Here is an 18,295-nt window from a genome sequence, read left to right on the forward strand (position 1 = left end):
GAAACACACGAAAGAGTCTATTGTAGTGGTTGATGCACTTGGGATGAAGTGATATAAGAGAAAACAACATTTGAATAGATGTTCACTCGAGTAACCGCCGTCCCTGAAAGGGTTAATTTATAGGGTGTCCCCAAATATTTGAACCTAATTTCACAGGCCAATCAGTTTGGCAAATGTTGTTGAAATAACCAAAATGTTTGACGGAATGTGCCATGTTGAACATTTATGAACTCGGTCTCAGAATAAACTTAGGCTATTCGACACCAGTTTTCAAGACAACTACTTTGAAACTGTTGTCAATTTAGGAGGTCAGCCTGTATGTTTGATCAAGAAAGTAGAATTCCTGCAGTGTGAATATAGCAAAATATAATTTCCGCGACAGAGGACGTTTCCATTGACAAACCTTTGCATAATAGGAATTCCAGAAAAGGTCAGTAAATCTCTTTTAAAAGTCACTGACTTGAGTGGCTGACTGACTTTTAAATAAAATGTAAAAAAAACACAAAACAAAAACAACTTACAAAAGTTACTGGCAGGCATTCACTTTAAGAAAAAATGCAGTGACTTCATTGCCTGACATTTAGTAAAATTAAAATTAAATCAAAAAAAAAGTGGTGGATTTTAATACAATTAAAATAAATTGGGCATTTTATCAAGACAGTGATTTTATTTGGCATATGGTCACTCGTTATTTTTATTTTTTTGTAATATAAACCAATTACCAACTTTTGCATATATTCACTTTTAAGTAAAAAAAATGTAATTAAAATTGTTAATAATAATACCAGTTGTCACAAGGCAACCATTACTAATGTATTGTATCTAATAATGTCGAAAACATTATGTACAGTCAGTTGAAGGTGCCCTGATGCTTTCCGCCAACACGTCCCATTTGCGAGAAATGTTCTTGATAAGTCCAACAGACGTGCATGGATGTGAGGCAAAAATCAAACAAAGAAATCGTGAAGATGCCTCTCCAGTGGTCACGCAGCTTCAGGTTGACACCAGCTTTGTTTGCGCATTCACCAGCACGCCGCACACCCTCCGAACAAAACTAATTGTTTTCCCTCAATGGTGTTTGTGCTGTGGTTTCTCCAGTCTGCAAGTACACGGTCCATGAGCGCTGCGTGTCGCGCGCGCCGCCCTCCTGCATCAAAACCTACGTCAAGTCCAAGAAAAACACCGAGGTGCGTCCAATTGGAGTGCGGCGCACTCGTCGGCGCGCTCGCGTTCGACGAGGGCCCCCGGTGCTCTCTTATTGCCTGCTTAGCATTGCTAAAAAGCAGCAGCAAGCTACTCGTCCGCAGACCTGTTTGCTTTTTATTTTCCAGGTCTCTTTTTCCTGTGGTAGAAAGTAACAAGGCATAAATGTTACTTTTATTAAGCTTGATATTTTTTTTTAAGATACAATGTTTACAGTTCAGGTCTGTTTGTGTTTTTTTTTTTTTTGGTTGTTTTTGTTCCAAGCAGTAGCTGGTCGGAACGAATGATTTTGAAAAATAGTCTCATTTGAATTTTTTTTCCTCTCAATTTTGTGATTGCGCTTTAATATGCGATTATATTTCAAGGTACTGCTGCCGTGTCATTTTTAACGCAAGCAATGCATTAATCTGTATTACAATTTTTCAAAAAAATCAGATTTATTATCGCGAATTGATTTGGGTCGTGGTGACCCGGTGGTCCAGTGGTTAGCGCGTCGACCTCACAGTGCACAGGTACCAGGTTCGATTCCAGCTCCGGCCTCCCTGTGTGGAGTTTGCGTGTTCTCCCCGGGCCTGTGTGGGTTTTCTCCGGGTATTCCGGTTTTCTCCCGGTATTCCGGTTTCCTCCCACATCCCAAAAACATGCATGGCAGGCTGATTGAACACTCCAAATTGTCCCTAGGTGTGAGTGTGGGCATGAATGGTTGTTCGTCTCTGTGTGCCCTGCGATTGGCTGGCAACCGGTTCATGGTGTCCCCCGTCTACTGCCCGAGGAAAGCTGTGATAGGCTCCAGCAACCCCCGTGACCCTTGTGAGGATAAAGCAGATCATAAGATGGATGGATTTGGGTCGTCGTAAAGTTCTACCTAAGTCTGGCATGTCCAGGGACATATTGAGACCAAAATTATGCCCGGGAATATGTGTCGATAGGACAGGGTGGAGGGTGTTAGCTGTCATACGGCGGACGTCATGCGATGAAACCTATTTGTTGACGGTGGAGGGGTCGTGTGGCGGATGAAAGATATAGTCATCATCGTGGGTGTGGGAGATTTGACTGGCCCTCAAATAGACCGAAATCTCCCGAGATTCTCGATGGCCACCAAGCCCATAGCGTAAACACAACCACAGGAGTAAATGAGTTCAGGCCATCTCGGAGTCTGTAATTTTTCTCTTTTTTTAAATTTATTGATGAATTTTTTTGACTTCTACTTAACTAAAGGCATCAAATCAGTGCTTCACCTTTTACCGGCCTCTTTCTTAACTACCTATTTCTACTTCTGCTTAATTTCCACGTGGAAGTAACTTTTGCCACCTGTCCTTTTTTTTTTTTTTTTTTTTTTGTCACTCACTCTGCAGGTTATGCATCACTTCTGGGTGGAAGGGAACTGCCCCACCAAGTGTGACAAGTGCCACAAAACCATTAAGTGTTACCAGGGCTTAACTGGGCTTCATTGCGTGTGGTGTCAAATCACGGTGAGGGCGCACCGTCAAGAGGCCAGCCACCTTCTGGTTGGAGTTGTTGTCAAAAGAGTTTGCGATTGTTATTTATTTATTTAATTTTACACACACCTCGGCCAATTTACACTCACACGACAAGACGACATGTTAAATGGCTGTGTGAGGGTGACAATATGCTAAACAAGGAATACATAAATAAATAAATGGAGAACTATGACTGAGACTTGAATGCATTTCAGCATGACAAATTCAGTCCAGACTCAAATGGGACAAGCCAAAAGTCACGAGCAACCACATAGAAATCTCATTGATTTGTTTGATTTTTTTTTTTCATCAATGATGTTTCAATATGATATGTAGATTTTTGTTGTCATATTCAACTGCAACTTTTTAATGATAATTGTTACCTTTCTTTGATTAGCTAAAAAAAAAAAAAAAAAAAAAGGGCATGGTTCAACGGCCTCTTTGTGAAACGTGCAGGGTCCATTTTGACTTCATCTAAGGTTCCTTGCCCTATAAATGGTTTAAAATATTTTTGTTGAAGTAGTTTTACCCTCACGTTGCAACAACAATCGTTTGAAAATCTGAAATCTAGCCCAGGATACGAATGAAAAACCCAAAATTTACCAGAAAATAAAAATGATCACACTAATTATTATTCACTGATTGTGAAAAAGTCAAGGGAAGACTCCAAATTTAAGCTTTGGCTGAACATCCGCTAGCGAAAGAAATTCCTTCACTCACATTTGTATTGACGCTTTTTTTTTTTAAACATGGAGCGCTACCACTAGTAAAAATAATAATGGATGGTTGGACATCTTGCAGCTCCACAACAAGTGTGCCTCCCACGTGAAGCCCGAGTGTGACTGTGGACCTCTCAGGGATCACATCCTGCCGCCCAACTCCATTTGCCCCGTCGTCCTGGTGAGACCCTTTTTCTTTCTTTTTTTAAAATTTTTTATCTGAAACTTTATTAATTACATCTGCACACTTAACACACTTAAAAATAAAGCAAAATCCTGTTTTGAGTCCTTGTGGTGCTTCGTCATAACGAGCAGTTTCTAATCAGTTGCTTCGTTATCTATATAAGAACTTGAACCACAATAATAAACATTGTCAAATTAATATTAAATCAAAACGGAGTTTTTATAAGGGACTGAACAATTTGAAATCAAACCAACATAGTAGTGAAGTAGAATGCAATTTTCAAATCGCGATTCGGAAAACAAACTGGGGGAAGAAAACTGCCGCAAGCATGCCATGGGATCAAGCTCCAAATGAACTTCAAGATGTCTTTTCTTTGCCTTTTGTTTGCATTTGTCACTTCCTGTTTGAGTTGCTAGCAAACACCCCATTGGATTGATCGCTTGTCACGACCGTCGGCGCCATTTTGCACATTGAAACTGTCAAAAACTGTTCGCCAATTGATGGCTCGTTCATTCAAGTCACGTCTAAGAAGCACAATGACTGGGAAAAGACCCAACGGTCTCTTCATTCTAGACATGAACAAGGACAATTTACAGTTCTTATATTTCTTTTTCATTTGCAGGAAAGGCAGTCGACGCTGAGGAAGGACTCGCGGTGCAGCCTGTCGAGCCGCGGAAAGGTGCAGCGAGCCAACTCGGTTACGGTGGACGGTCAAGGCCTGCAGGTGATGTACACAATCACAAATAGCCCCTCTGAGGGCTACATGCCACTTCTTTCTGTTCACTGATGAGCCACTACCAGAGCTTAGTGGTATTATGGTACGGCATAAATTCTGGGCTTTTTGATTGTGTAAACACGGACATTTATCGTATTTTTCGGACTATAAGGCACGCATTTTTCATCGTCTGGCTGGTCATTCGACTTGCGTATATATTAGTATTAGAGCTCAGGCTGGCACACCAAAATCCCCTACCAGCTAATCGTAAAAAAAAAAAAAAAAAGCATTGAATATTGTCACTCAATTTCAGAAGGTGGCGGTAATGCACTTACATTATTTGCCAACCACCAAAATAAAGTCAAAGAACAAAATAGAGGAAATAGAATCATGGCAACTAATATGGGACCGTTTCCCCAGCTAGCTCACTAGTTTAGCATGTGGCGTCCACAACAAGGATTTACTATTGACAGCGGCAAAAGACACAATAACTGACCAGGGCTCTACTTTTGACCACAGTGAAATGCGGAATTCTAGTTAAGGTAAGCCATTTTAAACTAAAAAGAAAAACCATTCCGTCATTTGAAGTGGAAGTTTAGAATGCAACCGGAACTTGCTCGCTGTCGTCAAAAAAAGGGATTTGGAGTGTGAGTCAGAACGCTATAGTCACAGGTTGTCTTATTTTTAGGAAAAAAAAGTGAAAATTATGCACAATAAAATTTAAAGAACACAAATGTTTTTAGGAAAAAAACAGTGCAACAGGAACAGATCCAACATTGTGATTTATCGTATAATTGTTGTTATAAAAGCATGTTTTCTATTCTGTGTTTAAACGTTTGTATCAGTTTATTCAAGTGTATGTATGTTCGACTTTGCAATTTTTATGACTCAAAGTGGCCGCCGAATGAAACAGTCAGAGTCACGGTTGCCCTCAGAGGTTGGGGCTATAACTGTGAAAACCCGATAAATGTTGAATCCCCTCATTTCATAATGACATGATTGCCCCTGCATTTGATTATTATTATTAAATATACCCACAAGTTGACATTGTAACTCGTTTTGAAATCAGGGAATAGTGAAGTATAAATCCTCATAGTTGGTCCTTGTGTTGTTGCCTCATGACAATCTCAAACTATTATTAAACTGATGCGGTGTAAATGGAAAGCACATCAAAAGCACTTTTGCTGCGAATATATAGCTACGGCCTCAAACGCAAAACAAAATGAACACGATTCGTTGACTTTTGAGGCGCACATTAGGATCTGCGTGCGGCTTCCTATTCCCGGCTTGCCCTGTCCACGATCCTCTCTTGTGATATCTGTCAGCCATTTACGGCGTCCGTGGCGACTGCTCGTCTGATGAATCGCATCCCGGTCCACATCCGTCTATGCCCCTCGCCGGCTAACCAGCGTAATAATCAAGATTATTATTTATAATTACAGGAAGTAATGGATCACTCTGGGGCTGGACGGGGAGCTCGTTAATTCCCCCCTCGGCCTGCTGGGATAGCAGACAAGGGAGAGTTAAGCACTTCATCTGTGTCAAGAAGTGGGGAGGGGAGTAGGTTGTGTGGGGGTAAGGGGGGGGTCTGACGGCGGCAAAGGCCCCGTTCAAACAAGGGCCGGCGGATTAGAGCTTGTTTGGGTTGGCGCTTCGCGAGCTTCGGCCCGCGGCGCTCTCCGAGACTGGGAAGTGATTCCCCCACGTCACAGCAGACCAAGTGGCTGCCAATTAACACGTGCTGACTTATGAGTATTGAGAGTGCAGTCAAATCGAGCCAGTCGCTGGCGGTCGGGATCTAGAACCAACACAAAAATTTGCAAATGGTCAATGCACCCTCCAAAACCTTTTTTGTTTTTGGAATTGTCTCTATTAATTAACTTACTGTATTTTCCGCACCTAAAAGCCTTCCATTTTCTTAAAATCCAATGCGCCTTGTGTATGGTCATTACGGTAATATTTCGACCCCCAAAATGGCTCCTTGCTAGAGACATGCTTACAACGCAGAGTTCAAACTTAAGGCGATCGGATTCGCAGTTGAACACGGAAATAGAGCAGCGGCAAGAGAGTTCAACGTTAACGAGTCAATGTTATAACTTGCTGTTGGTGAAGTGAACTGTGTCGCTGCTTCATTCAATAAGTTTTACTGACTTCTGATCGACGCTATATAAATCAGGGTGTAGTGTAGCGTCGTGTTCTGTTGGCATTTCCTTGAGCGTAGCTCCATCTAGTGGATGCATTGCAGATTGCTTCTTATAACGCGGTGCGTCCAATATTTGAAAAAAATTACAAAATAGGCCATTCATTGAAGGTGCGCCTCATAATCCAGTGCACCTTTTCGTGTGGAAAATACGGTACAATATTATGATTACAAATACAGTGAGACCTCAACTTACGATAACCGAATTTACTTGTGCAATGTTCCCTCTGCGATTCGCTGACCCATGTCGATGGAACCCTTCCAGGAACTACAAGTACCAAAGCTAAAAGGGCCTAGATCCATAATTAGAAAAAAAAATCATCCTTCTGCTCAATATTTTTTATTTCACAAATCGTCATCTCAGAGGGATTAAAATTGTCAGCTGACATTTTAACAAGGTTCCCCTGCTCAACGGTTTTTTGTGTCATGGCAATTCCCACACATGTATATCCAATTTTCCTGAGTGTGATATTAAATGATGGCTACAATAGCAAGGCCTTGCGAGATCCGCACAGTTTTCAGTGTGTGCGATGTAAGCTGCGCTGCATGCGTGTGCTCAAACTGTTTGAGGGGATGCATCTTGAAAGCGATTTCCAGCAAAGCATCCTGCACTCTCCAAACACCGACGCTTTGTTTTGACATCTCCCGCTCAGATCACGACCATAGAGGGCACTCATCCGCTGCTGGTGTTTGTCAATCCAAAGAGCGGTGGCAAACAGGGAGAGAGGTGAGTGCACCGTTTGTTTCGATTAAAAAAATAAAACACCAAAAACCGCCTCTGCTTCTGTATAGCCTCGGAAGATCTCAGTTGTTTGTGCTGTGCTGTTATGGTTTTTAAGCTATCAACGATTTCATATGTCACTCTGAATTAATTTGCTCGAAATAATGCCACAAGCCGTCTCTTTTGTTTGTGCTTTGTTTAAAACTCATTCACTCCCAAAGACGTTTTTAAACGTCCTTTCAGACTTGGTCCAGAATTGGCTGGTACTGAATGAGTTCAGGTGGATTGGTGTATTCAAAATACTGTAACTTCATTGCTCCACACACACACACACACACACACACACACACACACACACACACACACACACACACACACACACACACACACACACAAAAAGAAGAAAACTCTTTAATTTCTCACATTTTAGTCTGGGTCTGTCTTTTGAGGGCTCCTGGAAATATTCAAAATGAACCTAAAATGGCAGCGACAGTATGAACCAGGGTGATTGACTTCCGGTGCCATTTCAGACCATGTCCTCGAAATAAGTTTTTGTGGGTTTGCTTATAACACTGTAGATATGCCCACCAAATTTCACGGTGATAAGTTAACCCTTTCGGGGACAGCGGTTACCACAGTGGACGACGGTGATAAGTTAACCCTTTCGGGGACAGCAGTTACTACGTTATCAGTTTACAGGATGCATGAAAGGGTTCAACTGTCTCAGACCTTGTTCATCTTAGTCATTACAGGTATGTGTTTACGGTGAGCCATCAAACTCAAATGTTTCAAAATGTAGTGTTGGGCATCTGTATAAGATAAGATAAGAAAACCTTTATTAGTCTCACAATGGAGAAAGTCCCAATTCACAGCAGCAAAGTTATGAAAGGAAGAAGTAGAAGAACAAAATATAGGAGCTGCTGTAAAGGCAGCCACTCTCGCGGCACCATCTTGAAGTCAAAATAACAAAATAATACAACACAACACATAAGACAGACAGTCATTCAATCTTAACCACTTTTCGGCATCCTCTTTGTTGCATGAATGATCGTATGTAGAATATATCATAGACGAGTTTCATATTTGGTAGTAATGGAACAAAACTGTTCTGTTAAGGACCCCTGGGATTAGCCAAAATGATGCTAAAAATGGCTTCCTCAAGTCAAAATGTCATAATTTACTTTCTGTGTCTCATCAGGTAGCCTATTATTGGAAGGCATGCCTTCCAAACGTCAGGATACTCAACGAACCTACCTTTGTGGGATGAATTCACTAGCTTTGTGGGATGACAATCACTAGCGTAAATATAGTGAGTTTTATGAGTGTGGGAACCATCCAAAACGTGGGCAATTTGGCCCAATTTAAAGACCACCTTCACACTGCATCCTGGGCTCTGATAACAAGTATCTAAAGCAAAGACTGTCATTTTTTTTTTTTTTTAGCCCCTCCCATTGTTAGCAACCCCTTCCTCACCACCCGGGCCCTCTCTGTAACTCCGGGCTAATTGGGTTATTACTGAAACATCATCACTCGCTCCTTATTATGCCGGCCCCCCATTTGTTTAAATTATGAGATCAAAATATGACTTCAGCCAGTTGACATAATGAAATTGGAATTAAAATGAATTAGTCTTTCTAATGGCTTCTCCTCAAAGGGGGTCTCAGGGTATGTCCCGCCCCGCCGCCGGCCAGTCCGTCTCACCGCGTCGCACGGAGGGGGAAAGACTCAAGCATCAGTATGCTCAAGTTCACCCTCGTTCATTCTAGTCAGCCTTGAAGATGTATACACGCAAGTTTACAAGTGTTTCATTTTTTTTTTCCTTCCTCTTAAACCTTTCATGCACCCTGTAACATGACAACATAAGCTGTCCACTGTAGTAATCGCTGTCCCTGAAAGCGTTACTTCAGTCTAGAAATAAAATAACAATATTCATTGCTAAGAAAGCACTTTAAGTATGTCGAAATGCTTTCTTGACTTCTCCTTTCTAACTGACCACCAAGTGACCCCAAGGCCCAGAGGCTAATATGACATGCTCAATAAATTAAATCAAAGCATTGTGGGGTTTTTTTTTCATATTAAAAAAAAGTGATTTATCTGCATTTCAGGGTTTTGGGGAGCCAAACCCTCGAATATCTTCCGCTGCTGTGGTTTTGCCGCAACGCTTATTTTCAGATTTGAAAGGTGGCAACCTTGTTTGTTGCCTTAATTTGGTTAAAGTGAAATTTCTACTGGGATTTCAGAGTAACATTGCCTTATTTGGTCACACAGCATTTCAACAGGAACTTGTTGTTGTCGCCTTATTCGGTCATGTGACACTTCTGCAGGATCTACAGGAAGTTCCAGTACCTCCTAAATCCGAGACAGGTGTACAACCTGGCTAAGAATGGACCCATGCCAGGGTAAGTACTTCAACCAAATAGTCACGGACCTCCGCCAAGGAAGATTTACACAACCTAAACATGCCCGTCCGTCTTGTTTGATTGGAAACTCATGAAGTGAACAGCCATGTTGTTTCAGTCTGCCGGAGTTGGTTAGTAACAGTGCTTGACCCCAATTCAAGCTGACTATAACAGTGAAAATCACATATTTTCCATAGTTTTATTCATCATGTACCTTTGTGGGATGACTGGGAAAAAAAGTACATTTACAGCAACAAATACAGGGCTGCAATGATTATTCAAACAACGTATTCAAATAATTCCATTACAAAAAAAGGTTGAAGCAAATCTCGGCCTCAAAGCTTAGCAGTGTTTATTTTTTTACACATAGACTAATGTGACTGCAGACTTCCAACGAGAGAAGGTGCCTTGAGCCAGGAAGAAAGTAAGCGTAAAAATACGGAGAATGTCCAAACTTTAGGATCCTTTAGAAAAGGAGATAAAGTGCAATGCGGCAACAACAAAGCAGAACTAGGTAATGTTAATTCTGAAGTGTTTTTGTCAAGGGGGTGAAAAAAAAAAACATCCCGAGGGAAGTCATCGCCACAAAAATAGTTTGGAGAACATTTTCACCATTCGACAGTCCACAATGTTCATCTTTAAAGAAGAAGGATTCCAGAATTGAATTTTAATTGTCAAAGAACATTTCTTCTGACACATTGGCTTCTTCTGGGAGCCAAACACAGCCACATTTTACTTCTAAATTTGGAAAAGGCGGGACAGGAAAGCGTTGCGGGGAGAGCGCACTTCAAATCTTGTCTGCTTATTATTACCTGTTGACAAATTCAGTGACATTTTGCATTGCTCAATGCGTAATAACCAGCATTGCATGCGTGAGAGGCCTTCGGTGCTTACGCGCGTCTTTGAGACGACATGTGATCCGGCATATAGATGAGCAGCTAGACGAGTGGCCGGTATGACGTTTCCAGACGGTGGCCGTCTGTGATTAAGCTCGGGAATGTTTGATTTCCATGCGTCGGGTTTCCCCTCTTGGCCTTCGGCATCTGGCGTCGGCGCCGCCGTCGTGCCTGCCGCTACGTTGTTTGGCTTCGATTAGCCGAGCCTCGCCGCCTTTATCAGGAATAAAAGCTGAGCGGCACACGCCGCAAGCAAAAGGGAGGCTGAGTCGTCGCCTTCATCTTCCGTTACCCGCCCAAAATCTGTTCCCTCTCAAATCCCAGAAATTTCCCCGTGACCTCGCGCCGCTGCATCCTGGTTCATATTTTCTCTGCCGCATTAGCGAAGTGGACGCTGCTGGCCGGGCGCACACCCTGCTGCTGTCAATTAGCTCCCTGGCTAACGCAATAAGCGCAAATGAAGTGTTTGCTTCTTGCTCTTTCAATGGACCCAAAGTTGCCTTTCATGTGCGCGGCCGTCTGTTTGCCTCTTTAATGCGGTTTGCCCGTCCCCGTCGGGGTGTAATTGAGCGAGTCATTTAGCCGCCATGCGAGCCTTCATTCAGTTAGCGCTTTGTTATTGTGAAGGAACGGAAGACGTCCAACTGAACATTGGCCGTTGTGATCCGATTAGCCCTGCACCAGGCAGCAGATGAGTGATCGGCAATTTTATTATTATTATTAGAAGGGGCGCAGTGGAGTGGTGAGTACTCATCAAGGTTCTGATGTTCGGCCAAATCATTTCTATCACTGACTATGAATCCGCTTTAAAATGCTCATAAAAGTTCCGAAACAATATGCAATTCATTTACTTTATTAGTCATAAAATGACGGAACTTAATAAAAAATTATTCTCCTGAAGCCTGCAACAGACAAGACACTCTGTGCTTCTTCAGATTATGTTATATGCTGAGGAACTTTCCTTACTTATCGCGGCAAGATGACCCAAAAGTGCTTCGAGGTCAGGTTGTTGGAATTCTAAAAATGCTTGTGAAAGGTGCCCCAAGGCACTTAAAGCAAAGACTGTTCCTGATCAACATTGATCAAAAGAAAGGCGATATTACCCATAATCCTAGAGCGGCGCGTCACTGTACGGCTTCGGTGGAGGTCATTCAAGCTCTTCTATTACTGTATAAAACTGTAACATGTTTTACTCGTCCCTCGCAGGTTGAATTTCTTCCGAGACGTCCCCGATTTCCGGGTGCTGGCCTGCGGAGGGGATGGGACGGTGGGCTGGATCCTCGACTTTATTGGTACAGAACCCTTTCACCATTTCCAGCGATTTACCAGGCTGTCATTTATGCCCCTCTTTGACAACATACACCTGCTTCAACACTCCTTTTTTTTTTAAATCAGTTTTCGAAGCTCACATCATTATTGACTAGAAGTAGAAACACAGTTGGCGTGTATGTAAACACTTTCATTACACGCGACCGTGCGTGTTCAAGGGTGGTAAAATGGGATGATGAAACAGCATATTAGTCATTATTTGGACCGTTTGAAAGAAAATATAGAAAGAAGACGAAAGAATCGCCCGCTTGTCTTTATTTGGCCACGACTACGTCTGAACTTGGCCAGCAAAAAAATAAAATAAAATAAAATAAAATTGCCTCAATTTTTTATCAATCAAAACAAGAGCAAGGTAATAAGAGGGAATGGCTGTTGGACAAAACGTGCCTCTGGAAATAGACCACCATGTTGTTTACCTTAACTAGCACCAGAGCAGTGCTCAAAATTGATTTTTTTTTTTTTGTCCTTTCTCTCACTTTGCTCTGATTGATTGCCAGAGTTGTAACTTCATCTCTCGTTTTCTAGACAAGGCCAACTTGGACCGGAACCCGCCAGTATGTGTACTTCCGCTCGGCACAGGAAATGACCTGGCCAGATGTCTGCGCTGGGGAGGAGGTACTGGAAGAGAGACAAAGCCACAGAACAAAACCATCCACGGTTTAGATTCGTTCGTGCAAGAATCACATTTTATGTACCTATTACATAAGAGGTGGCAGAAGCTGGTGGGCTCAGTAAGAAAACATTAGCTTTGGTGGAAATTAGTCCTTATCCGCTATATTGTGACATGTACAGGTAGCCATTTTGTAATGCGGTTCAAATGTCAAAAAGCTGTGCTGATTTCAAATCCAGAGCGACGGAACGTGACCATTGACAAGGATCTGTTTGTTATTACAATGGTTTGCAAACTTGAGATTCACGAAAAAACTAGGCGATACCCTCATCAACGCCTACCAATTGAAAAGCATACTTGATGTGTATGTTCGTCAATGGCAATTAACAATTGGATTCCGATTACCAATATCCGCTACGTTGTAATTTCGTCACAACAATGATGTAATTAAAGGTGCACCTGTAGTCGACCAAAACTATTTTTATTTGACTGATAAGTCAACTATCGTATACAATGCACAATATAAAAAATCCCAGCGCAGAGATTAGCAAGTAGTGAATGATGAATAACTTTGAATGCAGTTGTTGTGTTCGGAATCATTCACTCATTCCCTAATTTTAGTGTCATTTTTAGTCAACAATAAAGTTCACTGTAAAAAATTCTTATATAGTGTGAAGGGAATGTGGAATGATGAAATGATTTCCAGCACAGTGTCTTTCTCTTCTCGGCTATTTATAACGTTCAGGTGTCATTATTTTATCAAACTTGGGTTGAAGGATAAACATTGTGGCCTTTCCCTTTCACGGAGGCTACGAGGGCGAGAGCCTGCTCAAGATCCTGCGTGACATCGAGAACAGTAGCGAGGTAATGCTGGACCGCTGGAAGATCGACGTCACGGCCACCGACAAGGACGAGCGGGGAGACCCGGTGCCGTACAGTATCATCAACAACTACTTCTCTATTGGCGTGGTGAGTCGGAGATTCAGATGTTATATATATTTTTTTTCTTGGTGACGGCAAGGCGCTCCACAACCTATATTCTAATACAAGTGCGAACAATGCAATAGACTAGATTGATAGTTCTCTGATTCAAACCAATTACCATCTGTAATGCTAATTATTTGCCTCTGTACACACTTTTGCTTCGATAGTCATTATAAATTGCGCAGCATCAGCCAGCAGGCATGATGTTAACAAATGAAGTTGTTTGTGGGGGATTAAGAAGACTTTGAGCTCTCTATAGATTTAGAGTGTCATATATTTTCTGACACATTTTCCATAATGTTTTTCGAGGGATGCGGTAGGCTAAAGTAAAGATTACACGACAAGTCAAGCTAATAATTACCTCAGAGATTATGTTGATGGAAAGTAGATTGTTTCTATAATGAAACAGCCCAAATCAAAAGATCAGCAATTGGCAGTGCTAACCATGTAGCTTCATCACGCTGTAGTAAAGTTGTGCCATGTGAAGTTGAAGGACATTTTATACACACTTTTGTGTCCACAAAAAGGATATACAAGTTTTTTTACACACCAAAAGGAGCTAGTGACTTTTTATACACACTTTGAACACACTAAAAGAGCCCGGCATAAAAGCTAGCTAGTTAGCTAGATGGATAGATTAAAAGAAGTAACCATCTTTTTTCCCCAGATTCAACATGACATTCAATGATTTCAATCAGGGCTGAGAGACAGAACTAATCAGGGTGTGCACTACGCTAGCATAATGCAGTCAGTCGGCCTAATGACCGCGCCACATTCCTTTCGGCGGACATTACTCTCCCCACATGAAAGGCACATGAAAGCGCCGGGGCCCTGCTTCTAATTGGGCTGAATCTTGAGTTATGCGAGGACATTACACATGTCCCACGTTAGTTCGCCCGACACAATTTTACATTAGTAATTATTTTCGGGCAGTGTCGCAGGTGACTGTAAATTGTCAGGATCTTTTAGTTCTTGGTACAGTGGTTCCTTAACTGATGAGTACCTCATCTTACAATTGCTATCTACCAAGCTAGCTAGCTACCTAGCTAGCTAGCTAAAATACACCATACTTTGTGAGAACCACCCATATGCTAACCAATATAGTCATGACTCAACAGAGAAACCGTTTCTTGCTAGAACTTCTTTCTTTGATGTGACACAAAATATTAAAATAAATGCAGTAAATACAACTTGTTTACCATTCAAACCGTGTTCCTTATATAAGGTGCACCACCACCCACCCCACGACCCTGTTCAGAATAAGCGGTGTTGAAAATGAATGAAAAGATGGATGGAATGTAGCCGGTACGGCGAAGCTTAAAGTAATCAAGTGAGGACGCTGACGTTTCCTTTCATTCACACTTCTAAGTGTCGGCCACAAAATGCTGGCAAGGTCTTTGAAAAAAGAGGCTGAACTCAGCAAAGCTGTCTGGCTCGATAACAATTGTGAGGAATACGGAAAACGAGTTACCGCAAACTTTTTTTGGAGGGGGCTTGTTCCGCTCAACTCCCCCTTTCCTCCATCACCTCCTCCTCCTCCCTTCCAACAATGTGTTTTGATCCACCCCTCCTTTTTGAGTGGCACGATTGAAACACAAGGAGGACCCCCTGCTAGTGCACAAACTTAGCAGAAGCCAAAAGAGGAAGACCAAAAAAAAAATCAATGGCACCTCTTTTTCTTCTTGATGTCTCCTCAAAAAGACCAAAAGAAGTGTTTTGGCTGATTCCCTGCAGACGCAGCAGACGGAGAGGTGAGATGATGGATGTATCTGAGGGAACTTGATTCTCTTACAAACAGGACAAGAGTAGCCAGCCGGGAGGGAGGTAGTCAGCTAGTTAGTTGTCTCCCCTTTGGGTTGAGGCGTTGACAAGCAACACCAAAAGCTTCACCGCGGCGACTTAAGGAGGTCAAGCTGCTGAGCGAAACCCACACGGATGCCACCGCCCGGCCTCTGTGGGGCTAAACCTTTCCATCGCAGGGACTTTACACCAGAAGTAGTGATTTTAAAAGCACCATGATGTTTCGACCACTTGAACAAAGTGCTTAGATTTGGTTTATTTGGGCAGTATGGTGGATGTGTGAAAAGAGCATCGACCAATGTCCCAAACCTCCCTCGACTTCAGGATCAGTGTTTCCTCACCTTTAGTGAAGCAAAGTACATATTTTCCAGGAGAAAAATCTCCATTTCATACTTGACAAAATATAATCCAATATCCCAAAGATGTTGTACAGCATTGTCCATGATTATTAGCACCCCAGGTTAAGTTCTGTTAAAAACCTTCAAATAAATTCAAATTTTATTGCAGATCTCATTGAAAATTGTGGAGATGGCTCACCAAACACAGAATCAAGATCCTATGAGAGAAGCCGAAATATGCGATTATGGTCGGTTCTCAGGAATTCAAACGCTGACTTACTTCGAGAGACGTTATTTACTTCCCTTTCCAATCAATCGCCGGATTTCACTGCTTACAATATTGCAGACATACACAAGAGATAAAATAAACAACTTGATTGAGATCTGTGCTCTTGTTGGTGTGCGAATGTATTTTCAGTGGTGAAAAAAAATAGCTATTGCGGCTACTAGCGGGTCGTGATATGACAACACACAAAAACAGTTGTTCCCAATAAACCGGCAGAATGTTCAAAGCGACACAATGCCGTTTAATCGAATGCCACGCTGTCCGTAAGTCATGATACAATTCATGCTTGGTGCGCAGGTAGAATATGACACAATGGAGTAGCCCGCGACATTCAATATCTCTTGCCAACAAAGGGACGAGAAAACTATCTGTGTTTATTCAGAGCACACAGCAGGAAGATTTCATTTAAAGCAGATACCATTTCGCCTCTTTCTGGAAAGGAATAAACTTGGCAAGACAAGTCTAGAAAGTCTTCAATTTGGCTTCCTCATACTCACCAAGACCTTACTTATTAAATTGTGTGACATCCCAGCAGAAGATTCACTGGTTTTGATCAAAATCTACCAACAAGTAAACTTGCAAATGAACTCCACGCTCAAAGTTTGGTTTCTTAAATGGTCCAAGCAGACGGCGGGGTGTTAATATGCAACTGAAGTGTCTGTGTCAGTCACGCTTCTCTAGCATATGCTATGTTTAAAAAAAAAAAAAACAAACCTTCACACTTTTTCCCGCCTCTCGTCTACGGCTTCTGCGCGGGTGGCTGCGAAAGAGGGTGAGAGGGTGGTCAAGAGTGTCAGAGGAGAAGAGGTGGTGGAAGGGAAGGGAGGACGGTTTCCACGGTGTCTGTAGCCACCTGGAGCTGTGATTATCGGCGATGTGTGTTTGGTTAATTAGCTGCCTCCGTCATCAGGCCTCTCCTTGTCAATAGCGCGCCACCTCTCCTCACACCGCGGTCTTAGCACACGCCACGTGGTGCTCTGTTAATGAGCAAGAAGTTGCCGTAAATATTAGAAATGAGGAGATCCATAATCACACAATTTGCAACAATAAGTTGATGATTCACTGCACTTCTTCTTGGTAGTTTTTACTTGATTTACTTTGTTACAGCTGCAGGGGTTGTGAAACTCGGTATAAATAAAGCTGTATTTTATTGTATTCACTTTAGCGTAGCTCCATCTAGTGGATACATACTGCAACCTCAGCCACTATTGTCACATCCATTCTATGCGCCTTATAATGCGGTGCGCCCTGTATATGAAAACTGTTTTAAAATAGGCCATTCATTGAAGGTGCGCCTTATACTCCTTTTAGTACGGAAAATGTAGTGTGTGTGCCTTATACTCCTTTTAGTACGGAAAATGTAGTGTGTGTGTGTGTGTGTGTGTGTGTGTGTGTGTGTGTGTGTGTGTGTGTGTGTGTGTGCGCGCGCACATATATGTATGTGGTAGTCAACAGGTTAGCATGTCGGCCTCACAGTGTAGAGATGCAGGATTCGTTGCCGACTTAATGAAGCATCTAAATTTCACTTTGCAGGACGCCTCCATCGCACATCGTTTTCACGTGATGAGGGAGAAGCACCCGGAGAAATTTAACAGCAGGTAGGTCATATGTCTTTTTTTTTTTTTTCAAACCTTCCCCAGACTCCCACATTTTTCATTCTTCCACATTGTCCATGACACCATTCCCAAAACGACGCAAGCATTTTGTACGGTTGCCTCCTCCATATTTTTTTTTATTCAAAATTGTTCAGCATCACCTCTTTAGCGCCGTGGCAGTTTCTGGCATGTGCAATTTGTGGGACTGCCGTGCCCACCTAAAAATCGACATCAAATGGTTTTCTATTGGCATCGTTTAAATCATTGCTGCTTGTGTGGAGAATTTTCACCCCGTTGTTATATTACAAGAGGTCCTTGAGAATTTTGCTCAGAAACGTTGACGTGAGAGGTTACTGATGACATCTTCCTTGTTTGAAGATCTCTGTTTGGAGCTAAGATGAGCGAGCTGTTGGTCGAAAGGTGCCTTTTGTGATTAGATATAAACATCAGTATGTTTCTTAGACTTTAGGCCAATGACATGAATGATCTCTACCACAGGTGATAATAGGAAAAAAAAAAAAGCCCCTGAATTTTTCACTGTGTGTTGTCTGGGGAAAATTAGGTAAGGGCAGCGTGTCATTTTGAACATAATTAACACAGCCGATCGTCACGTGTGTGTCCTCCTTCCCTCGTCGCTGTTTAGCATCTTCGCTGAGATGACAAATGGACGCTCCTCATATTTAGCCTTTGTGATGAGCTGCAGGAGACATGTTCACCTTTCGCACACGGACAAATGTGGCATCTCGAGTATGTTTCCATCAATATTTAACGTCTGCACCATACGTCTCCACTAGAGCCAGGGAGTCATCTAGGCCCTAATTGAATTGGCTTGGCT

At 42.3% G+C, this 18,295-nt stretch overlaps 1 protein-coding gene across 1 annotated transcript in view; it reads left to right on the forward strand.

The window, feature by feature from the left end:
- The window catches only part of dgkb (diacylglycerol kinase, beta), a 50,778-nt gene that overhangs the window by 13,739 nt on the left and 18,744 nt on the right, over positions 1–18,295 (forward strand). The window contains exons 11-20 of the mRNA XM_019878788.1: positions 1,099–1,187; positions 2,559–2,675; positions 3,486–3,584; positions 4,210–4,311; positions 7,156–7,229; positions 9,548–9,622; positions 11,725–11,810; positions 12,373–12,462; positions 13,266–13,426; positions 17,399–17,463. Coding sequence (XP_019734347.1) covers positions 1,099–1,187; positions 2,559–2,675; positions 3,486–3,584; positions 4,210–4,311; positions 7,156–7,229; positions 9,548–9,622; positions 11,725–11,810; positions 12,373–12,462; positions 13,266–13,426; positions 17,399–17,463 — 958 coding nt within the window. The remainder of the gene's footprint in view (positions 1–1,098; positions 1,188–2,558; positions 2,676–3,485; positions 3,585–4,209; positions 4,312–7,155; positions 7,230–9,547; positions 9,623–11,724; positions 11,811–12,372; positions 12,463–13,265; positions 13,427–17,398; positions 17,464–18,295) is intronic.

Source organism: Hippocampus comes, unplaced genomic scaffold, assembly GCF_001891065.2.
Source record: "Hippocampus comes isolate QL1 unplaced genomic scaffold, H_comes_QL1_v1.1 scaffold315, whole genome shotgun sequence".
Classification (NCBI taxonomy): Eukaryota; Metazoa; Chordata; class Actinopteri; order Syngnathiformes; family Syngnathidae; genus Hippocampus; species Hippocampus comes.